The sequence below is a fragment of the Danio rerio genome, chromosome 4, assembly GCF_052040795.2.
Source record: "Danio rerio strain M-AB ecotype USA chromosome 4, GRCz13ab, whole genome shotgun sequence".
Lineage (NCBI taxonomy): Eukaryota > Metazoa > Chordata > Actinopteri > Cypriniformes > Danionidae > Danio > Danio rerio.
The window spans coordinates 48,630,533-48,652,470 of NC_141024.2; the positions used below are offsets into that span (position 1 = coordinate 48,630,533).

At 38.4% G+C, this 21,938-nt stretch overlaps 1 protein-coding gene across 1 annotated transcript in view; it reads right to left on the minus strand.

Annotated features, from left to right (window-relative positions):
- The window catches only part of LOC103910593 (uncharacterized), a 28,851-nt gene continuing 6,913 nt past the window's right edge, over positions 1-21,938 (minus strand). Inside the window, exon 3 of the mRNA XM_087248714.2 lies at positions 1-7,219. Within this exon, the coding sequence (XP_087104840.1) occupies positions 5,847-7,219 (1,373 nt within the window). The 3' untranslated portion in view covers positions 1-5,846. The remainder of the gene's footprint in view (positions 7,220-21,938) is intronic.

Genomic DNA, 21,938 nt, shown 5'->3' on the forward strand with positions numbered 1-21,938 from the left:
AGTGTATAAAAGATCGTTTATTTCTGCAGTCCAGCATGTATTGCTTTTATTAAAGTTTAACAGCTTACATCACAGCGTTTTTAAACCGCATATTATTCTGTGTTTTTAAATGTAAGTGCTTCTATTTACATCAGCTAGCCTTTGTTATAGTGCAGTTACCGGCAGTCAAATGACTGTTATAGTGCAGTTACCGGCAGTCAAATGAGCAGTTCGGGGGGCGTGGTTGATTTTACATAAAGCGTTTGGTTGGAAGCTCGATTCCGCTCATTTTCGCGGCTCCTCCTCTGGCTCCATCATGCTGTGTTCACACCAGACACGGAACGCGCGGATAAATCGCGCGTAAATAGCTGCGTGAACATTTGAGGTTACTCGCTTCATTCGCGTGTCAAATTCACTTCAGAACAGACACAGATTCGTGTGAAGGGCAGGGCTTCTGTCTGCCCCGTGACTCTAGCTTCATAGCTAAAGGGCTAACATGGATTTTATGAAGAAAATAACAGTGTTTATGTGCTTAATGAAGGATGATAAACGGCATCAATACGTTTAGGGCTGTGTCTGAGTCCACTACATCCTTTCAGAGGTGCATCCAGCTCTTTAAGCTCATAGACTCCTCCAGAAACTGAACCTGGCTGATGGAAGTTTTCAGCAGTGCTTCTGACTGAGCCCAGCCCAGTTTGATGAACTTCTTGTCGGTGTCTGCTGGGGGATTTCCCCTGGGACACCGACAACAGGTGATACGTTACAATCACGCCCCCACAAGAGCAAGCTCCTGATTGGTTAACGCGGCGCGAATGCCCGCTGAAGTTTAGATTTTCGAACTCGAGTGATTCACGTCAAAAGCGCAAAACACTCAATTTGTGCCACGCCATTCGCGCCATGCAATTCTCATCATTCGCGCCGTGACATTCACGCGTATCGTGCCGCAGGATGTGTATTCGCGGGTATGCATTGACTTAACATGTAAATCACTCGCGTTTGACGCGTGTTCCGCGTCTGGTGTGAACGCAGCATCAGACAGTCCTTCTGTGCATGTCCAGGCTCCAATTTCAGCAGTCTTTTGCGACAATTTGTGCCCGTCAAACAGGCGTTTTGCCCTCAAGGCGTTCAATGGGAAAAGGGGCTGTCGCGTCGTCCATATTTTTTTTACAGTCATTGAATCATGGCTTCCCAATCATCCCCTTCCACCAAATTGGCTCTATCACTGTCTCTCCACTCCACCAATAGCTGGTGTGTGGTGAGCTCACTGGCGCCGTTGTCCTGTGGCTGCCGTCGCATCATCCAAGTGGATGCTGCACACTGGTGGTGGTGTGGAGACCCCCCCTCATGATTGTGAAGCGCTTTGGGTGTGTGGCCATACACAATAAATGCGCTATATAAATACACATAACATTACATTACATATTTAGTAACTAATTCTTTAAGTTGTATATTTAGATTATTCATGTAATGCAGTTTATTTTCCTTGATCCCCACATTTTAAGTTTACCTCGCATAACAGCTTTAGCTGCGTCCTATAGGATACTAGGTGACCCCTCTCCATTATCATTGTTTTAAATATTCTAATAGTTCTTTTTTAACATATTCTACACATGTTAAATCATTCAAATGATAAGGGTTAAATCGCCAAAATGTCTTTTTGGGTTTATTGTCCAGGTACACTGTTAAATAAGCTCCTGCTTGGTCTGAGATGTCCTTTGTTCCTATTTTACAGTCTTTTATTTTATGTTGATCAGACCTAAAGTAAAAAGATAAATTCTAGAATGATACATGTGGGCGGTAGAAAAGAAAGTACATTATTTTTTAAGAGGGTATATGTCTCTCCAAACATCTATTAAGCCTAATTCTTTCATCAGATATTTTATTTGTTTAGTTTTCTGACTAATTTGCTTATTAGAGGACGAGTCCAATTTAGGCTGAAGTTGTACATTCCAGTCTCCCCCACAGATCAACATACCTGACACCTCCTTAGCTATAATACTTTTTTTTTTTTTTTTTTTGAGAAATGCTTTGTCTTTTTCAGGAGGTCTAAATATATTAACTAACGCAACTTTTTGGTCGATAGTTCCTTCATCCTTCTTTATCAGTTATTTCAGAAATTAACTGAAATTAGATTTTATTTAAGATTAATGTCATTACTCCTTATTTACGACCATTATTATATGAGAAAGATAATAAAATAAAAAGAAAACCTTAAATCCCATTTTTTTTCTAATTTCTTATGTTCTGTATCAGAAAGATGTTTCTCTTGCCAGAAGATTATCTGTTGCTTTTCTCTTTTTATTTTAGCCATTAGTTTGCTTCTTTTAATCGGATTTACTAACCCATTAATATTGAAAGTAATTACTCTATATTTCTGTTTTTGCATATACTATAATCAGATGTTATTGCGAAGATCACTGTGACCGGAACATGAAAAACACAAACAAGAAAATCTTGAACACATACAAAAAATAACGAAAACGGTCTTCAACCCTTAAAGTCTTAAATAACTTCTTAACGTGAGGGGAAAGTCTTCCTTCTCTAAAGGGCCTCTCCTTGCTGTGCCTATTGCACAAAAAATGTTAACGAATATATTCAGCTCCCATGTCTGGGAATATTCTTGTATTTCTGGCTAGGTTTTCAAATTAATATTTATACTAATTATAGCAAGGGATTTTAAGTGTATAAATTCGAATCCTTTTATGTCTTCCTACCAGTATGTTAATCAATGGCTTGAGTCTTGGTGTGCTTTATTTATTCATCTTGTGTCGTTGGTCAGACTGTTTAAATACCATTCTTCCTTTAAACTATTTAAATGTCCATTACAAGGTTATTATAGTTAACGAAAACGAAAAAATTAAAACTAAAATGTAAAATAATTGTCGTTAACTGTAATAAAAATAAAAACGAGTTCTTTTAAAAACTAGAACTAACTGAAACTGTGTTGTGTAGATACAAAACTAACTGAAACGAACTAAAATGATAGCAAAAACCTAGTTTTCGTGTTTGTAAATGTATTTAATACATAATCTTACTGTAAGCCTTTTAGAAGTAAATATATTCCGCGCTGCAGGTGTTTGTGTTTGATCCTTCCGCACCTCAGTGTCTCCTGCTGCCATTGGCCAGATCGAGCCGGCTCTCCTACAGTCATCCTCGCTGTTGCTCCCGCGACAAAAGCAATGAGTGGACATGACAGCAGCACGTTGACAGCATTAAATAAAGAGAATTAAAAGTATTACTTTAACACGTTTATGCCCAATAATGGGTTTTATTTCTGTATCGCGATCGCGAACAAATCTTTTTAACCGGATCTTCTAACTGAACCAGTTGAACTAGTTCACTAAATCGAACTAAATCATTTGAAACGATTCGCGTCTCCAGTAAGAACTTATCCACCAACTACTTACTTTATAACAAGTCTAATACCCCTCTGACTCTAAATAAGCCAATATATACTCTCATTCAGTTATTAGAACAGCAACTTTACATTGAGAAGCGGTGAACCGTTAATACTGCGCATGCGTGATTCAGTGAACCAAACAAAAACAGTACAGCCCTCAGCCTGCTGTGTGACTGAACTGAACCACTGAACTGAACTGGAAGAACTGAAGCACGGGTAAACTAAGGCTTAAATGAGAAGATCTGGTGAAAAAACGCAAGTTTATTTCATAGCAGACAATCATAATGGAATTTAAATGAGTGAATCATGATTCAGATGGGTTGCAAAACTTTACTGTAAGACTTTTCTGATCATTTTAATTGACTTAAATTACTATTGCTGACTACATAATGTTGAGTCCTAACATCCAAGTTAAAAATCTGAATTACCCATCAGCAGGCCCGGATTAATAATTCAGAGCCCATTGGGCACAATGTCTTGAAGGCCCACTATAGCCGCACCCTATAGTTGAATTAAAAAATAAGATTAATATAATATTTGATTAAAAAAAATGTATCTATAATGTATTGCCCACATTTTTTAAATAATTGATATACAGTACATATATTTCTATTCTACAAAGATTTAACTTATTTTTAAAGCATTTAATTTGAAAGAAAAAAATACTAATACAACTAGGGGAAATTAATGGATTTTATTATACTTGTTCAAGTTCACTGAAGCAGTATTAAAATGTATATTTAGGGTATTTTAATATATAACTTCTACAAACTTATACTGCACATGATTTGGATAACACCTCTCCAATCCAGTTCTAGGAATCTGAGTCCTCTATAATACACACACTTATCAATAATTCCCACTTGTCTTTCTGGTGATGAAAAGTAGGCAAAATCTAAGTGCGGATGGGCCCCTGGCCCTGTCCATCACTACTGTGTGTCTAACTTGAGGATGGGTAGATGGTTGTGGTGGATGATAGTGTTCATATTCTTTGAATACATGTTTCAAAAAATGTGTGATTGAGTTTTTATTATACAATATTTATATTGTTGATTTAGAATTTTGCATCTAACAAATATCCTCATTTAAAAAAAAAACTGAAACTAATACTGAAACTAATAAAAAGACATTTTTAAAATATAGAAACTAATAAAAACTAAGAAATCTGCCTCTAAAACTAATTAAAACTAACTAAATTTAAAAATAAAAAGTCAAAACGAAATAGAAACTAAAACTAATGAAAAATCCAAAACTATTATAACCTTGGTCCATTATCGGTGAATCAAGTCAAGAAGTTTTACCAGTCTCTCAGAGTTCTTTGTTAGGATCTGCCAGGTTTTACCCTTCTTCCAAACAAAGATAGTGTTGTCCCTTTGAAATTCACATAGTTTTTCCCGGATCTTCGCTTGATGTTTTTCCTTACTTTTCTTCCATGTCACTCCAACCTTTTGCCAAGGTCTTTGTTTCTCTTTCCCAGGGATTCCTATAATAGTTTCTTCTTCGCTGTTTATCAGTCCTTTTTCTTTCGGACTTTCTCTTGATGCCTCCATCATCAAATTGTACATGACCGCCCTGTTTTCCAGAAAGATTCGGTGTTTGGAACTTAATCCCCTTTTCATTCAGAATTTTTCTTATCGGAGCAAAAGCCCGTCTTTTCTGTTGGATCTCAGGTGGGTAGTCTTGGTCAAAGAAAATTCTTTTTTTATTTCAGTGTATTACTTTTTTTCTCCATGCAAAGCGGAGGACCAGGTCCTTTGTTTTCCAAAAAGATTTTAAGTCTTGCCGGCGGTGGTGTTTAGAACTTAATTCCCTTTTCATTCAGAATGCTTACTTCCGGGATTCCAAAAATCTGATTATTATTTCTACGGGAGCGTTTTTCTATATCTCACAGTTTCTCTTTTAAATTTTCTTGTATTTGAATGGATTGATTGAGCATTTCTTTCATCTCTGCAATGTTCTCATCCAAAATTCTCCAACTCGCTGCTCCACTTCGTTGACCTTTTCTGTCGTTGCATTTAGGTCCGTGATAAGGTCATCCAGTTGTTGATTGACTTCTTGTTTACAGTTACTTAATTCCATTTTCACATCTTTTGCGAGAGAATCTTGGAAGGCGGTTAAATCAGATTTAATATTCTTCTGGAAAGCTTTGATGTCTGTAAATATTGCTGCAATGATAGGTGACAGGCTATCAGCTATCCAGTCCGTCTTGGATTTTTCATCTGTTGATTTCTCATTTTTTTCAGGATTTACTGGTTGTTTTGTCCTAGGCTTTTTGTTTTTGTCCCTCCTCCATGTCATTTAAATATGATTTAGGTTATTATATATGATGTAAAAAGGAGGATTAATAGCAGTGTGTATGGAAGCGCTCTTTCTATGCTGCTACACGTGTCGGCGCCTTACCAAAAACCATCCCATGTGTTTCTTAAGCTGCCCTGATTAAGTGAAACTTTGTACACACTGATCATGTCTACAGTTTCTCTCCAGTGTGAATCCTCTCATGTGTTTTCAGGGTTCCTGAGCGAGCAAACCTCTTACTGCACTGTGAACACTTGTACGGTTTTTCTCCAGTGTGAACCCTCTGGTGGCGTTTCAATTCTGCAGCTGTAATAAAAGTATTCTCACACTTCAAGCACATAAACTCTTTCTCTCCAGTGTGGATCATCATGTGTCGATTAAGGGATGATGATCGGCTAAAACTCTTCCCACACTGAAGGCATGTGAATGGTTTCTCTCCAGTGTGGTTCCTCATGTGTATATTAAGGTTTGATGATTGGCTGAAACTCTTACCACACTGAGTACATGTGAATGGTTTCTCTCCAGTGTGGATCCTCATGTGTAGATTAAGGGATGATGATTGGCTGAAACTCTTCCCACACTGACTGCATGTGAATGGTTTCTCTCCAGTGTGGATCCTCATGTGATGATTAAGGTATGGTGATTGGCTGAAACTCTTCCCACACTGACTGCATGTGAATGGTTTCTCTCCAGTGTGAATCCTCATGTGTATATTAAGGTTTGATGATTGGCTGAAACTCTTCCCACACTGAGTACATGTGAATGGTTTCTCTCCAGTGTGAATCCTCATGTGTAGATTAAGGTTTGCTGAGTTGCTGAAACTCTTCCCACACTGGGTGCATGTGAATAGGTTCTCCCCAGTGTGGATCCTCATGTGTTGATTAAGGTATGTTGATTGGCTAAAACTCTTCCCACACTGAAGGCATGTGAATGGTTTCTCTCCAGTGTGGTTCCTCATGTGTATATTAAGGATTGATGATTGGCTGAAACTCTTACCACACTGAGTACATGTGAATGGTTTCTCTCCAGTGTGTATCCTCATGTGTAGATTAAGGGATGAAGATTGGCTGAAACTCTTCCCACACTGACTGCATGTGAATGGTTTCTCTCCAGTGTGGATCCTCATGTGATGATTAAGGTTTGATGATTGGCTGAAACTCTTCCCACACTGAGTACATGTGAATGGTTTCTCTCCAGTGTGAATCCTCATGTGTTGATTAAGGTTTGCTGAGTTGCTGAAACTCTTCCCACACTGGGTGCATGTGAATAGCTTCTCCCCAGTGTGGATCCTCATGTGTTGATTAAGGTTTGATGATTGGTTGAAATTCTTCCCACACTGAGTGCATGTGAATAGTTTCTCCCTATTGTGGATCCTCATGTGGATCTTTAGTTTGCTTTTGTTTGCCAAACTCTTCCCACACTGATTGCAGGTAAAACAACGCTTGTCTCTCATTTTTAAAATATCATCAGTCTCTAAATGAGTTTTGTCTTCAATTTTGACATGATGTTCCTCCTCTTTACTCCTCTCATACTCTTTAACTAGGTCTGAAATAATAAAAAAAAAGTTCAGCTTTTAGTAAATCATTAAAACTCTCAGTGAAAAGGAAGTGAAAACTTTAATTTTGATGCACATTAAATGTAAAAACAGCAGATCATATTTAGATTGATCTTGTCATATTAACCTCCTAGTGTCCATTACACACAAACACATTTAAGCGGATACTTATATGATTAATCCCAGAGCATTTTGGTCATATTGATGAGACATAAATTAGAAAGCTGTAAACGGCCAGTTTCTATTTGTATATATTCGTAATCACACAAAACAACATGTTTTTGAAAAACTTGTAAAGCAGATAGGGAATGCTTTTTCATTCTGTGCCTGACTGGTAAACCTGTCAGAAAAAAAAGCAGCTGAATCTCTGAGAATATTTGCCCCACAGACATGAGACATATCTGCATAACATCTGCATAAAGCCTTAAACCTGCACCTTTAGATGACAAATGTTCTCTGGTTTAGTAATCTGCATGTAACGAATGCAATGCAGAATATTAACACTTAACTGTTTCAGATCATCAAACAAATGTAAATATTAGACAAAGATAACATAACTAAATGCATTGTGCAGTTTTTAAATGAAGAATTTTATTCTTAAAAGGAAGACAAAACACTGAACTACACAGACTTGTGTGAAAATGTTTTTCCCCATTAAACATAACTTTATTTATCACACCGGGTTCAAGTTCTCTAGCCACACCCAGACCTGATAACTACCACACGTTCTCAATCAAGAAATTACCTAAATAGGACCTGTCTGAAGTAGACCAAAAGAGCCTCAAAAGCTAGACATCTTGCCAAAATCTAAAGACATGTAAACACAAATGAGAAAGAAAATTCTTGTGTCATAAGTAAAAAAACAAAAACCAAAAAAAAAAACTGAATTAAATGCAGAAAAACAACAAGGGTTTATTAAGGAGTGAGAACCGGAAAAAGCAACAATCAAAGTAAACACCCGGTCGGGTGAGCGCTGATAAAGTTTCATGGGAAAAAACAACCAGACACTCACTCACTAGCGGTCCTGGACACAAATACAGGGTGAGTACCAAAATAATATGCACACAAATTATCAATAACATACTGACAAACATGAAGGGAATGATGTGGTATAAACAGGAAAAAAGGGAAACGAGAGCTTCTGTGACTGCAAATAAAAGCAGATGACATGAGATAATCTGTAACCCAGAACAGGAGAAGAGAGCAAAAGCGTGAGGTACGGTGACAGTACCCCCTCTCTCAAGAACGGCCCCTGGCATTCCCTTAAGACTCACTATGGAACTAATGAAACTGATCAATGAGAGAGCGGTCCAGAATATCCAGAGCCGGAATCCAACATCTTTCCTGTGGACCATAACCTTTCCAGTCTACCCGATACTGATAACCTCCCTACCTCTCCTCCTCACATGCAGGGGCCAGTGCACTGTGTATGTGAGTGCACCCTCAACCAGTCTGGGAGGCAGAGGAGCAGAGGTTATGGAGTGCAGTGGGGAGAGAAGCATGGGTTTGATCTTAGACACCTGAAAAAAAAGACTGGATGAATGTTTTTAAACTTAGACTTAATTTGAGTTGAACCAACACTAGACTGAGCACCTTGATTATGGGAAATGGTCCAATGAAGTTGGGTCCCAATTTATGTGAGGGAAGTCTGAGAGGAATGTCTTTAGAAGACATGGCTAAAGCCATAAAGAATCCGATTCCATGGACCGAAGAATGTGAGCGGGCTTTCATAGATACAGTACATGTCCCTGTCGAAGGTCTGTAATTTTAAGCTAATTATTCATTAAAGGCCAAGCCATTCGCATACGTGACGTACTGTTCTTTGTGAGACTGAGATGTTGGTAATAGCTGTGCTTCCATCCAAAAATGAGAACTAAATTTATTTGCAAAACTGGAATATTGTATGAAAAATACACAAATAAATCAGCGTTTCCATCCAATGAATCAAAGAGAACAAAATCGTCACATCCTGATTAACTGGTTCCAAGTATCAACAGTAAAAACAGAATTTATTACGGTAGAAATTGTTACATGAATCTTTTGCTTATTTAATAAATGACTTTCCCCTCAGAGGACAATGAACATGTGGTGGCGTTTGAAGCCATGAGATGCAGAGAACAGACACTCTTGACACACTCCAGACGCTCTGGAGATCATTAATAATATAATGACATGAATACTGAAATGGTTCAGGGGCCTGTTTCAGTAAGGAGGTTCAAACAACTCGGAGTTTAAACTAGAACTCTGAGTTGATTTACCGAGAGATTAAAAACTCTAGAGTTTTCGGTTTCAGAACAGCTGATCTGAGTTAGGTCAATCAACTTTGAGTAGACCAACTCAGAGTTAAGCGCGCACACCGTGACTATAAAAAGGCATTATTAATGGAGCGCAGATATTACGAGTGACCAAGGCAACATTTAAAAAAAAAGAGATCACCATTTCTTTCTCCAGCTGAATTTGATGTACTCATGCAAAGTTATAGCAAATATGAGCATATTTATTTAAAAAGAAGCAACCATCAGTGAAACAGAGACAGTTAGCCAGGGAAAACAGCTGCTCAGGTAAATGCGAAATTTTACATTTAAAATATTTAAATATTTATGTATAGTAAAATAAGTAATGTAATGTGTGATGTTTATAATTTTTTTCTAAACTTTTATACACGTTTATCAGTTTTAATAGATTTAACAGTGCACTTGTGTCTGCCTTTTTACTGATCAAGTGAAAGAGGTTGATATAGTACATATATATATAGTACATGTCGAAGGTCAGTGAATTTAAGATAATTATTTATTGTTCTGTGTGTGACTAAAAGGTAGGCAATGTCTATGTTTTCATCCAAATATATTACACAAATTTATGTGCAAACTGGAATATTGTAAAAAAAAATGCTAATAAAGCAGCGTTTCCATCCAACGAGTCAAAGAGAACAAAATCCCAAATGTCAACAGTTAAAACAGAATTTACTGTGGTAAAAGAAGCTGCGTTACTTATTTCTTTATTTAATAAAAGTACTTGCGCCTCAGAAGACAATGCTGACATACAGTGAACACGTGGGGGCGTTTGAAGCCATGAGACGCAGAGACTCTTGACACGCTTCAGATGCTTGGAGGTAATTAATAATATATACTAATACTGAATCAGTTAAGGCATTTTAAAATGACTAAAACAACATTTAAGACGTGTTACAGTGTGCTCACCCTGCTGGTTTGTCCATTCACACACATTTTCATCATCAAATGATTACCTTTTTTAATGTACATACTGTAATTTGTTCAATAAAAGTGTTTTAGAGAATTAGAATTACCGCTTCGTCTTTAAAAAAAGGGGAGGAGACCAACAGAAACTCTGAGTTTAGAGGATAAAACCTGTTTCTGACCAGGTTAGGTTCACAGAGTAAGTTACCACAGTAACTGACTCTGAGTTAAAGTTACCTCTCTTTCAGAAACAGGCTTGACTTACCCTGCTTGCTCGAGTTTAACAAACCTGCCATTTTGGAACGGAAAACCCAGAGTTTCTCTCATTTCAGGGTTAAAATACTCTGAGTTTTCACTTAACCTCCTTTCTGAAACAGGCCCCAGGTGTTTTAGAATGACCAAAACAACATTTTAGACGTGCTCAGCCTGCTGGTTTGTGCATTCACACACATTTTCATCATCATAGAATCTCTTATAGCCAACCTTTTTTAATGCACAAACAGGAATTTGTTCAGTAAAGGTGCTGGCGTACTTTACGTAAGTTTATCTTTTAGTTCCTGCCTGACTGCTTGAGTCCATGAAGTGATTATTTTTAATTTACACACCGGTTTCTCTTTTCTTTCAGATTTTACCTCATAACTAGGGCCAAACAGAATCTTGACCTTTTTTGCTATTTCTTCTGAGAATTTAGTATAAAAAATAAATAAATAAATAAAAACTGCGCATTTATGTGGTTTTATTTTGGGAGTATCTTAATTAAAAGCTTTTTACAAAGCAAATCTATCTAGATCCACTTGTTTGGTAAACAAAGCAAGTCTCTTCTATAATATCTCTACTAAAAGACAGAAAATATTACTTTACACACTGTATTGTAGATAAATTAAATAAACATTTTCATATTAGTTAATAATATTACTGAAATTAATTAAAAAAACTGAAAAATAAATAAATGTACACACATTTATACAAGTAAATAAATAGACTCAATGATGGGCTAAAATTCTGCGGATTTCTGTGCACACAGATTTGATGTGGGCCTACTCATAACCTTCTGGCGTTTTTAAAACGAAAATGAAAAAACGGCTCATTTTTCTTTTTCGTGGTGAAAAACGAAAAAACAAAATTCAAAAATGATTAGATTTTTTATTTTGAATAGCAAAAAATAAAATCACCAGAAAACAAAAACGGTCAGTGTATGGTCCGTGTACGTTTTGTTCATTTGTTTTCCATTTTCAAACGGAATAAAGGAAATGGAGAAAACGGCCGTTTTCCCATTTTCTTTTGCTCACGAGAAAACGAAAAAACGAAATTATGGCTGGATTTTCATTTTTTTGGTTTAGGGTAGGAAAACGGATAAGCGACTTTAAAATTAATTTTACACATGTAGACGGTGCTGAAACGCCCATTTTTACGTTCGCCCTCAAAATAAAAGCCTTACACGCAGACTTTTATTTATTATTAATTAGCCTATATATAAACTAAGTTTACATATTCTATCATTTGAACCACACACAGTTGGCAGGCTTACATTCATTGCGTATGTATAAACTAAATAAAAACATAAATTAGCAGTATTCTTAGGGTGCTTTCACACCTGTGAATCGATTCAGTTGTTCCGAAACAGAGATTACAAATGTTACATTGTTGCTCTTTGCTCTTGGAGCGGTTCGCTTTCACACTGCAAAGTTTCTAATCGGACCAAAAGAGCTAAAACATGTCACGTGCGAGTAAACTCTCCTCACATTGGTCAGAGTGTCAGGGTTTATTTTGCGCTAAGCTGTCAGGAGAGGTGGTGGTTTGGTGGTGATTGACAGGGTGCGCGCGCGTGACGTGTCTGAGGAGAGACACGGTGGGGAGGGGTGAGAAGGGTGCGCGACGATGCCTATTTGAGGACTGGGAGAGAGACGCGAGATTACCGGGAGATCTTCACTCGTTTGCGGGCATCCGGAGACTCGCGAAACTTCCCGCCCTACTCATAATTCTCTCTTCATATATCTGTAAGCCTATTACATATTCATAAAACACTGTGATATAATCGCGCTCGGATCGGATCGCTTTCTCACTGCAATCGAACCGCTCCAGGGTTCGTTTCAATCGAGCCGAGACCACCTCATTCAAGCGATCTCGGAGCGATTACTTTGGCGCGGAACAGAGCACGATTGCCCTGTTCACATATGCCAATCGAACCGAGACACTATCCGAAACAAAAGTGTAGGTGTGAAAGCACCCTTAGACGTTTGCCATTAAAATAAGGTCATAGTTCACTGCCAAGCTTCTTGCTGCTGTGCACCTGATGCTGAGCAAAGATAGCCATTTCCGAGCAGCAACTGGTTTACATGATTGTTTCAGGGCTATTGTAGGCCTAAATAATACTCTGTATAAAATAATAATTTATTATTATTATTTTTATTATTATTATAATATTATCATTATTAATATTATTATTTACTTAGTTATTTACTTAAATTATTTAACTTAAACTTTAAACTTCAAATTTACAGAATATGGCAAATAAGTATTTATTAAATGGAGGTCAGGTGTTTATCTTAAACATAATTATTAAATATTATGACATTATAATTCAGTGGTGTATTGGAGAGTATGCAGGCAACCCGTGAAAACGCTCTTTAAGATTTTAATGCAACACCAAAGTAGGTCTGTCTTATTTTTTTGTTATTTGTTGCTGTTATTATTGTGGCATTATATATATATATATATATATATATATATATATATATATATATATATATATATATATATATATATACACATACACACACATATACATATATATACAGGCTGCGGAATATTTTAAATAAGTGGTTTATCCTAAATAAAATACAATAGGATCGGTGGATGTGCAATGAATAGTTTGAAAAGCCCTGGTTCAGACTAACAGACGAGCTAGCTGTCTGTGCGCTGCGCTAATAACTTGACATTTGTTCTTTTCGGTGCTGCCAGATGCATTTACTGCATAAAATAATAAAAAAAGGTAATTCGGTAAAGCGCGCAGAAATAAGCACACTATATGCCTATGCCGAATTAAGTTCTCTTTATTTCTTTCATCAAGACTTTTCCATGCGAGGAATTACAGTTATTAATAGCTTAGTCCTTATAAACGATCAGTTTATAAAATACACAATTTACGGATCAAGCCTAATGAAGAATAAGAAGAATATGCAACGCATTATGATCCTTGAATGATCAAAGCGCATTTATATAAACTATATATTTTATATAATCCATAAATATTAAAAAACATTATACATTTAAAGTAATGGAACATTATATGTTATAAAATCTAAACTATTATTTAGGCTACAGGCTAAATAGAAGCGCCTTTTCGGAGCATGTCAAAGAAAAGACATGACACAATCTCAATAAAAACTTGTTGCTTATTTACAATATCTAAAGGGATATAAAACATCTAACATGCATCTCCATTCTCAACGAGTTTCTGTGTTCTGCATCCTTCACAGACCGAGTTCTTATTCCGAGGTAATCTGTAAATATTCTCATTTTTAGAAGAGTCTGTAAAGGCTGTTCTGGCACACTCTTGATTAAAAGTGAACGGATGATTTGTCATTTAGATAAATACAGTTATAATACAGGTTATGGAAGTATGAATATTTCATTTTAATTTCATATTAATATTTTATTAAACTAAAAAACAGTTTGTGTTTTGGCGCTGCATGCAGCGTATTGTGAATATTATTTTGAAGCACTTCAAATGTTATTCTTCCTTTTTATTTTTATTGTATTTTTAATATTTTTAATTATACCAAACAAAATTGTTTCTAAACAGATACATTTTCCTATAGGCTACGATGAAGTGTATATTTTTGTTCACACAGGTCCTATACAAAACTGTGTGAATGGATGATTTGTTTCTCCGTGAAAATCACTCATTTAATAAGCAAAACAGGCCAAAATGTTGTTTAGCTTGCGTCAAACTGGATGGACAATTTACAAATATTAAATACAAAGGCTGATTATTTTATGCAATGAGGGACAATAGGCCTATAACAAATTAAAGAAAATTATTTGCATATTAAAACGAAAATATATAAGCTTTACAACCTGTGAGAAATGACTTTAGATAATGTAAACAAGCTTCAAGTTTTGTTTGAGATTGTGTCCTCTAATTCATTAGTGTAGCCATAAAAGAGACTGTGCATCAGAAATACTGGGTGCCTTATTTACTGTCAAAATAATGTGCAAAAAATAAATAAAAAAATTACTTATCACCAACCTTATATGTGAAATAAGCAGGGCCCGCTGTAGCACTTTCTCAAGAAGAGCAATGTCAAACTAGATATTAAAGTTTGAGGACAAACTTTATGGTGGCTTGAAAAGCCGAATCTGAAAGTTTGAAGTGGTTGAATTAGCATGTTACTAGCATGATTCTAGCATGAATTAGCATGCTACTAGGATAATTCTAGCATGAATTAGCATGTTGTTAGCATGATTCTAGCATGAATTAGCATGTTACTAGCATGATTCTAGCATGAATTAGCATGTTGTTAGCATAAATCTAGCATAAATTAGCATGTTACTAGCATGATTCTAGCATGAATTAGCATGTTGTTAGCATGATTCTAGCATGAATTAGCATTTTACTAGGCGGTTGCTAGGGTGTTTTAAGTGGTTGCTAGGTGGTTGCTAAGGTGGTGCAAGGCAGTTGCTAAGGTGGTCTGACTAGTTGCTAGGTGGTTGCTAGGGTGTTGCTAGACGGTTGCTAGGGTGTTTTGAGTGGTTGCTAGGTGGTTGCTAAGGTGGTGCTAGGCAGTTGCTAAGGTGTTCTGACTAGTTGCTAAGTGGTTACTAAGGTGTTGCAAGGTGGTCGCTAGGGTATTCTGAGTGGTTGCTAGGTGGTTGCTAAGGTGTTGCTAGGCGGTTGCTAGGGTGTTCTGAGTGGTTGCTAAGGTGTTGCTAGGTGGTTGCTAAGGTGTCCTAAGTGGTTGCTAGGTGGTTGCTAGGGTATTCTGAGTGGTTGCTAAGGCGTTGCTAGGTGGTTGCTAGGGTGTCCTGAGTGGTTGCTAGGTGGTTGCTAAGGTGTTGCTAGGTGGTTGCTAGGGTGTCCTGAGTGGTTGCTAGGTGGTTGCTAAGGTGTTGCTAGGCGGTTGCTAGGGTGTTCTGAGTGGTTGCTAGGTGGTTGCTAAGGTGTTGCTAGGTGGTTGCTAAGGTGTCCTGAGTGGTTGCTAGGTGGTTGCTAAGGTGTTGCTAGGTGGTTGCTAAGGTGTTGCTAGGCGTTTGCTAGGGTGTCCTAAGTGGTTGCTAAGGTGTTGCTAGGCGGTTGCTAGGGTGTCCTAAGTGGTTGCTAGGTAGTTGCTAAGGTGTTGCTAGGCGGTTGCTAGGGTGTTCTGAGTGGTTGCTAGGTGGTTGCTAAGGTGTTGCTAGGTGGTTGCTAAGGTGTCCTAAGTGGTTGCTAGATGGTTGCTAGGGTGTTCTGAGTGGTTACTAAGGCGTTGCTAGGTGGTTGCTAGGGTGTCTTGAGTGGTTGCTAGGTGGTTGCTAAGGTGTTGCTAGGTGGTTGCTAGGGTGTCCTGAGTGGTTGCTAGGTGGTTGCTAAGGCGTTGCTAGGCAGTTGCTAGGGTGTTCTGAGGGGTTGCTAGGTGGTTGCTAAGGTGTTGCTAGGCGGTTGCTAAGGTGTCCCAAGTGGTTGCTAGGTGGTTGCTAAGGTGTTGCTAGGTGGTTGCTAAGGTATTCTGAGTGGTTGCTAAGGCGTTGCTAGGCGGTTGCTAGGGTGTCCTGAGTGGTCGCTAGGCCCTTACTAAGGCATTACTAGGCCGTTGCTAGGTGGTTGCTAGGCGGTTGCTAGGGTAATTTGGGTGGTTGCTAGGCAGTTGCTAGGGTACCCTGGTTGGTTACTAGGCAAGCCTCACATACATAATTGATAAAACATTTATACTTAGTAAGCATTTCTAGCAAGTTACAGTACTGGGCTAGTCAATATTAGCATGTAGCTAGTCACTGCTAGCATGTGTAGCATATAGGAAGTTCCGTTTGCTAGCATGAGTCAAACGAGCCAATCTCCAAGTCTCTACGATGTTCTGATGCTGAGATATAGCTGTTGATGAATGGTTGCTAGGGTACTCTGTTTTGTTGCTATGGGCGAGGTTACAGAGTGAACTTGAATGTGGTTGGTTGTCTTAGTCGAATGAACCAACCCCCATGTCTCTATGACACTGCTATGCAAAGATATGCATCTTGGCCTATTTTAATGGAAGTCTATGGAATCAATTTGGGGGCGTGGCTTGTGAGCTTCATTATCATATTGAGATGCTCATTGGTTGTCTGAGTCAGATGAGCCATCCCCCAAGTCAATAGGACACTGCTATGCAAAGATATGCATGTAGGCCAGTTATTAACATGAGTCTAGTTTGAATTAGCATGTTACTAGCATGATTCTAGTACAAATTAGCATGTCATTAGCATGTTTCCAGTATGAGTTAGCATGTCATTAGCATGATTAGCATATGAGTAGCATGTTGCTAGCATGATTGGCATGTCATTAGCATGTTAGAATTATAAGCATTTGATAGCACAGCTAATTACATTCTATAGGACAGTTGCTAGGGTGCAGTATGTGGTAGTTAGGGGTGTGGCTAGAAAGTTAAAAGACCATCAGTGATTGGCTGCTGGCTAGACTGAGTTAAATGAGCTCAGCCATTAGTCTCTATGACAGTCTGATGCAGAGTTATGAGCTCACAAAGTTTGATCCCATGTTAAGTCAATGGGAGTCTTTTGTAATGGAAGTCTACGGGACAGTTGCTAGGGTGCAGTATGTGGTAGTTAGGGGTGTGGCTAGAAAGTTAAAAGCTCATCAGTTATTGGCAGTTTGGTAGACTGAGTTAAATGAGCTCAGCCATTAGTCTGTATGACAGTCTGATGCAGAGTTATGAGCTCACAAAGTTTGATCCCATGTTAAGTCAATGAGAGTCTTTTGAATGGAAGTCTACGGGACAGTTGCTAGGCTGCCATAAGTGGTTGCTAGGGAGTGGCTAGTAAGTCTAAAGGTCATCAGTGATTGGCTGCTGACTAGACTGAGTTGAATGGGGCCTGACTCTAGTCTGTAGGACAGTCTGATGCAGAGTTATGAGCTCACAAAGGTTGACTCAATGTTAAGTCAATGGCAGTCTTTTACAATGGAAGTCTATGGGACAGTTGCTAGGGTGCCAAAAGTGGTTGCTAGGGAGTGGCTAGTAAGTTTAAAGGTCATCAGTTATTGGCTGCTGGCTAGACTGAGTTAAATGAGCCCAGTTAGAAGTCTGTAGGACAGTCTGATGCAGAGTTATGAGGTCACAAAGTTTGACCCAATGTTAAGTCAATGGGAATTTTGGGAATTTTCCGGGTCGTTTTTCGGAAAACCGAAAGTCGGATTAGTCGGAAAAGATATAGCAACCCGAGTCAGACCAGTTTGAAGGTTTGACGAAAGTTTGAGGTATGAAGCTTGAAAGGGTTAGGAGGAGATAGACTTTAAAATTAGTCTCAGAAGAAAGAAGAAGAAGCAGAATAATAATAAGTTTAAGTGAGATAACAGTATGTTGGCTTTTCAAGCCACCATAATTATTAGCGCAACGCACATGCAGCGAGCTCATCTGTTTATCGGAACTACTAGGCACTATTTTTTCAGCACCGCCTACATGTGTAAAAGGAATTTTGAAGACGTTTATCCGTTCTCCTACCTTAAACCAAAAAACGAAAATCCAGCCAAAATCTCGTTTTTTCGTTTTCTCGTAATCAAAAGAAAAATGCCATTTTTTTCCTTTCCTTTATTTCGTTTAAAAATGGAAAACAAATGAACAAAACGTACACAGTCCATTCCGCTGTGACGACCCCCAATTAATAAAGGGACTGAGCCAAAAAGAAAATGAATGAATGCAGCGTTTCCATTTAATGAATCAAAAAGAACAAAATCGTCACTTCCTGATTAACTGGCGCCAAATCTCAACAGTAAAAACAGAATTTACTGTGGTAGGAAAAACTACATGAATCTTTTCTGTGTTTAATAAATGACTTTCACCTCAGAGGACAATGTCAGCACACAATGAACATGTGGTGAAGATTTAGCGCATGTTTTTTCATGCCTATATTTCAAAAGTTATGTGCATCATGATGTTTCCATCAACTGTTTTTTTTTTAACACTCATAGCCTATCCAATATGCACATAAAAATAGGTTGCTGAATATGTAAGGCTAAGTGAGAAATACTGCTTCATTTTTAAAAAAAAAGAAAAGGAGACCGACAGAAACTCAAAACAGAGTTAAGAGAATAAAACCTGCTGACCAGGTTAGGTTCACAGAGTATGTTACCAAGTTACCTCTCTTTCAGAAACAGGCTTGACTTAACCTGCTTTCTCGAATTTCACAAACTTGCCATTTTGATACGCAAATACCAGAGTTTCTCTCATTTCAGGGTTAAAATGCTCTGAGTTTTCACTCAACCTCCTTTCTGAAATGGGGCCCTGATCTCATATGCTATTGTTTTAAAGCTTCAGTTGCCTATTAGAGAAATGACTAGGACTAATAAACGGCTACTTTCTCCACAAACAAATGTGTTCATGTCTATACATACAAAGAAAAATAATTAAATTAGAAAATATGACTTTGCAACAGGGGCGAAGCAGAGGCACAGTAGATAGTGCTGTAGCCTCACCACAAGAAGTTCGCTGGTTTGAGCCTCGGCTTAGTTAGCGTTTCTGTGTGGAGTTTGTATGTTCTCCCTGCCTTCCCATGGGTTTCCTTCGGGTGCTCCGGTTTCCCCCACAGTCCAAAAACATGCGGTACAGGTGAATTGGGTAGGCTAAATTGTCCGTAGTATATGAGTGTGTGTATGATTGAGTGTGTGGATGTTTCCCAGGGATGGGTTGTGGCTGGAAGGGCATCCGCTGCATAAAAACTTGCTGGATAAGTTGGCAGTTCATTCCGCTGTGGCGACCCCCGATTAATAAAGGGACTAAGCCGACAAGAAAATGAATGAATGATTGACTTTGCAACATCAAGCATTATTAAGCATGGACCATGTGATGGCCAGTGTGGTGTATGTTTTGTCAATTTAGTTTTGTTTTGAGTTTAAGTTACCGTGCTGCAGTGTCGACGAGGAACGGAGTTTCTGGATGTAGTCCAACAAACTAAAGGGCAGACGTGCCGCCAAGTGGCATCTATTGGTTCCGCCAATCGATACCATTGGCTTAATGGCTTGGAGGGAGAGCTGATCTTTAGTTTAAGGTCATTAATGATTTGCAGTGTTTGTTCAGATTTATATTTAGTTTTGCTTCATTTAGAATTTATTTAACTAATATTTAGATTTGTATTTAGATATTTGACTTAGTTTATTGTTGTTGTCTGTTTTTGTCTCCCCCTTCTTGTTTACTGTGGACTAGTCCCTCTGGTATAAATGTGGTCAGTCTTGTCATTTCAAGGAGTTCTGTTTTTGGTTTATTCATGATTAGTTTGGTTTGAACTCAGTTTTTTTTTTTTTTTGTTTATTGATTTTTCAATTGATTTAATTGTTTCATTTATTTAGTTTTTGAGTTTTTGAGAAATTTTTTGACTTTATTAAAAATAATTATTTTAAAAAATCTACTTTTTGTATGCCCCTTACTATGTGTGCTGGCTCAGTCCGTCACAGACCAGTATAAGATTCTGACGGTGTGATAAACTTGACTAAAAATATCATGATTTCTCAGTACTGTGATTACCATTTATAAATATATTCTTTTTAAATGTCTGGTTAAAAAACCTAAACTTTTTTTCCCCCTTTGAACACAACATATTTTCACTTGAGAAACTTTGAAAGTATTTTGGAGCAGTAAACATGTCAGGCTAAATAATTCAAATTAATTTGTTTTACTATTTAAAACAGCATCTTTGGATATATTTTCTGCTGGAGACACTGTTGTCCTGAAAATCTTCAAACAAAATGTAAAAAAACGTATGGATGGTACAGCAGAAATAATGGTTTTAAAACTTTTTTTAAACCGCGGTATACCTTGAAAACTGTCATTGTGAGGACTTCCGGTTTGGCTGCAGAGGGAAATGGCAGGTTGAGCGCTTAGCTCTCGCAAGTCGGCGTTATATTTACCCCCGTGTAATTATTTTAGATTTTTAAAAAGTGATTTTCCTTTTATTGATATGACGGGGGGAAAGAAAGGCAGAGGTAAAGGGGCGCAAAGTACAACGAGTAACCACCCACACCGTGCAGGCCTAGACGAGGAGGACGACATGCGGGAAGAAGAGGACCGACAAAATGGAGGCGAATCAACATCTGAGAATGTGTCCACGGGGCTTGAAACCTTAAGCAAACAGATCAGCGATCTGAAGTCGGAACTTAAGGAAGACTTAAAAACATTCAAAGACGAAATTAAGCATGATATGAGAGAAGAGTTCATTGAGTTCAAACAAGAAGTTAACCAGCAACTTTCAACGAACATGCTAACCATGCAAGAACACGGTAGGAAAATTAACGAGATGGAGACGCGGATCGATGACACCGAAACATGGAGTGCGGAGGCCAACTCCGCCCTTCAACAGGCAATAAAGGATCAACAGAAACTAGAAGACAGGTTGAACGATATTGAATCGAGGGCTCGACGAAACAATATCAGGATCCATGGTGTACCAGAGAACGCTGAACAAGGCTCGGTGATAGAATTTGTTGAAAAAATGCTCCGCTCCGAATTTGAGCTCGCGACGTTGACTTGCAAATACAACGCGCGCACAGAGCCCTGGCGCCTAGACCGGGCCCAAACTCGCGTCCGAGGTCCATTATAGTAAATTTCCAGCAGTACAGCATCAAGGAGATGGTTATTCAAAAAGCCTGGCGAAAGAAAATCATGATGGAAGATAAACCGCTGTTTTTCGACCATGACTATACAGCCACCGTTCTCCATCAGCGCAAAGCGTACGCCAATATTAAAAAGGCTCTTAAAGAAAAGGGCATCCGTTTTCAGACGCCCTTCAATCGGATACGCATTCACTGGGAAGAAGGAGTGCAGGTGTACGGCAGTGCCGGGGAGGCAGCGCAGGAGCTGCGTCGGCGGGGATACAGCGTGGAGATGCCCGTGAGACCGCCGGGTAAGAGCCACCTGTTGGATCGTCTCCAGCGGGCTACATCGTGGCAGCGAGTGGGATCAACCACGAGTGTGGACACTGCCAGAAGAGCTAAAGAACGCCTACGGGAATTTGAACATGGTCGCAGCAATGTTTAAAAACCCACGTTATAGCAACCCTTTACATAATGATGTTTAATGTATGTGCGCCGGCTGGCGGGATGACGAGGTCAGCTGTGCCATTGGACACACGTAAGTGATCTATGATACACTCTGTAGCGGACTCATTGGTGAGGGGGCCCTTTCCGGGAGAGAGGATTTCCCCCTCCTCAACTGAAAACGTGAGAACGCTCTTCAGACTTTGGAAGTCTTTATTCTTTTCTGTTATAATGCTTGTTCTAAGCAGTTCTTGGCTTGTTTCTGTGTTACAGTTTATTTTATTTAAGGTTTGCCTGTGG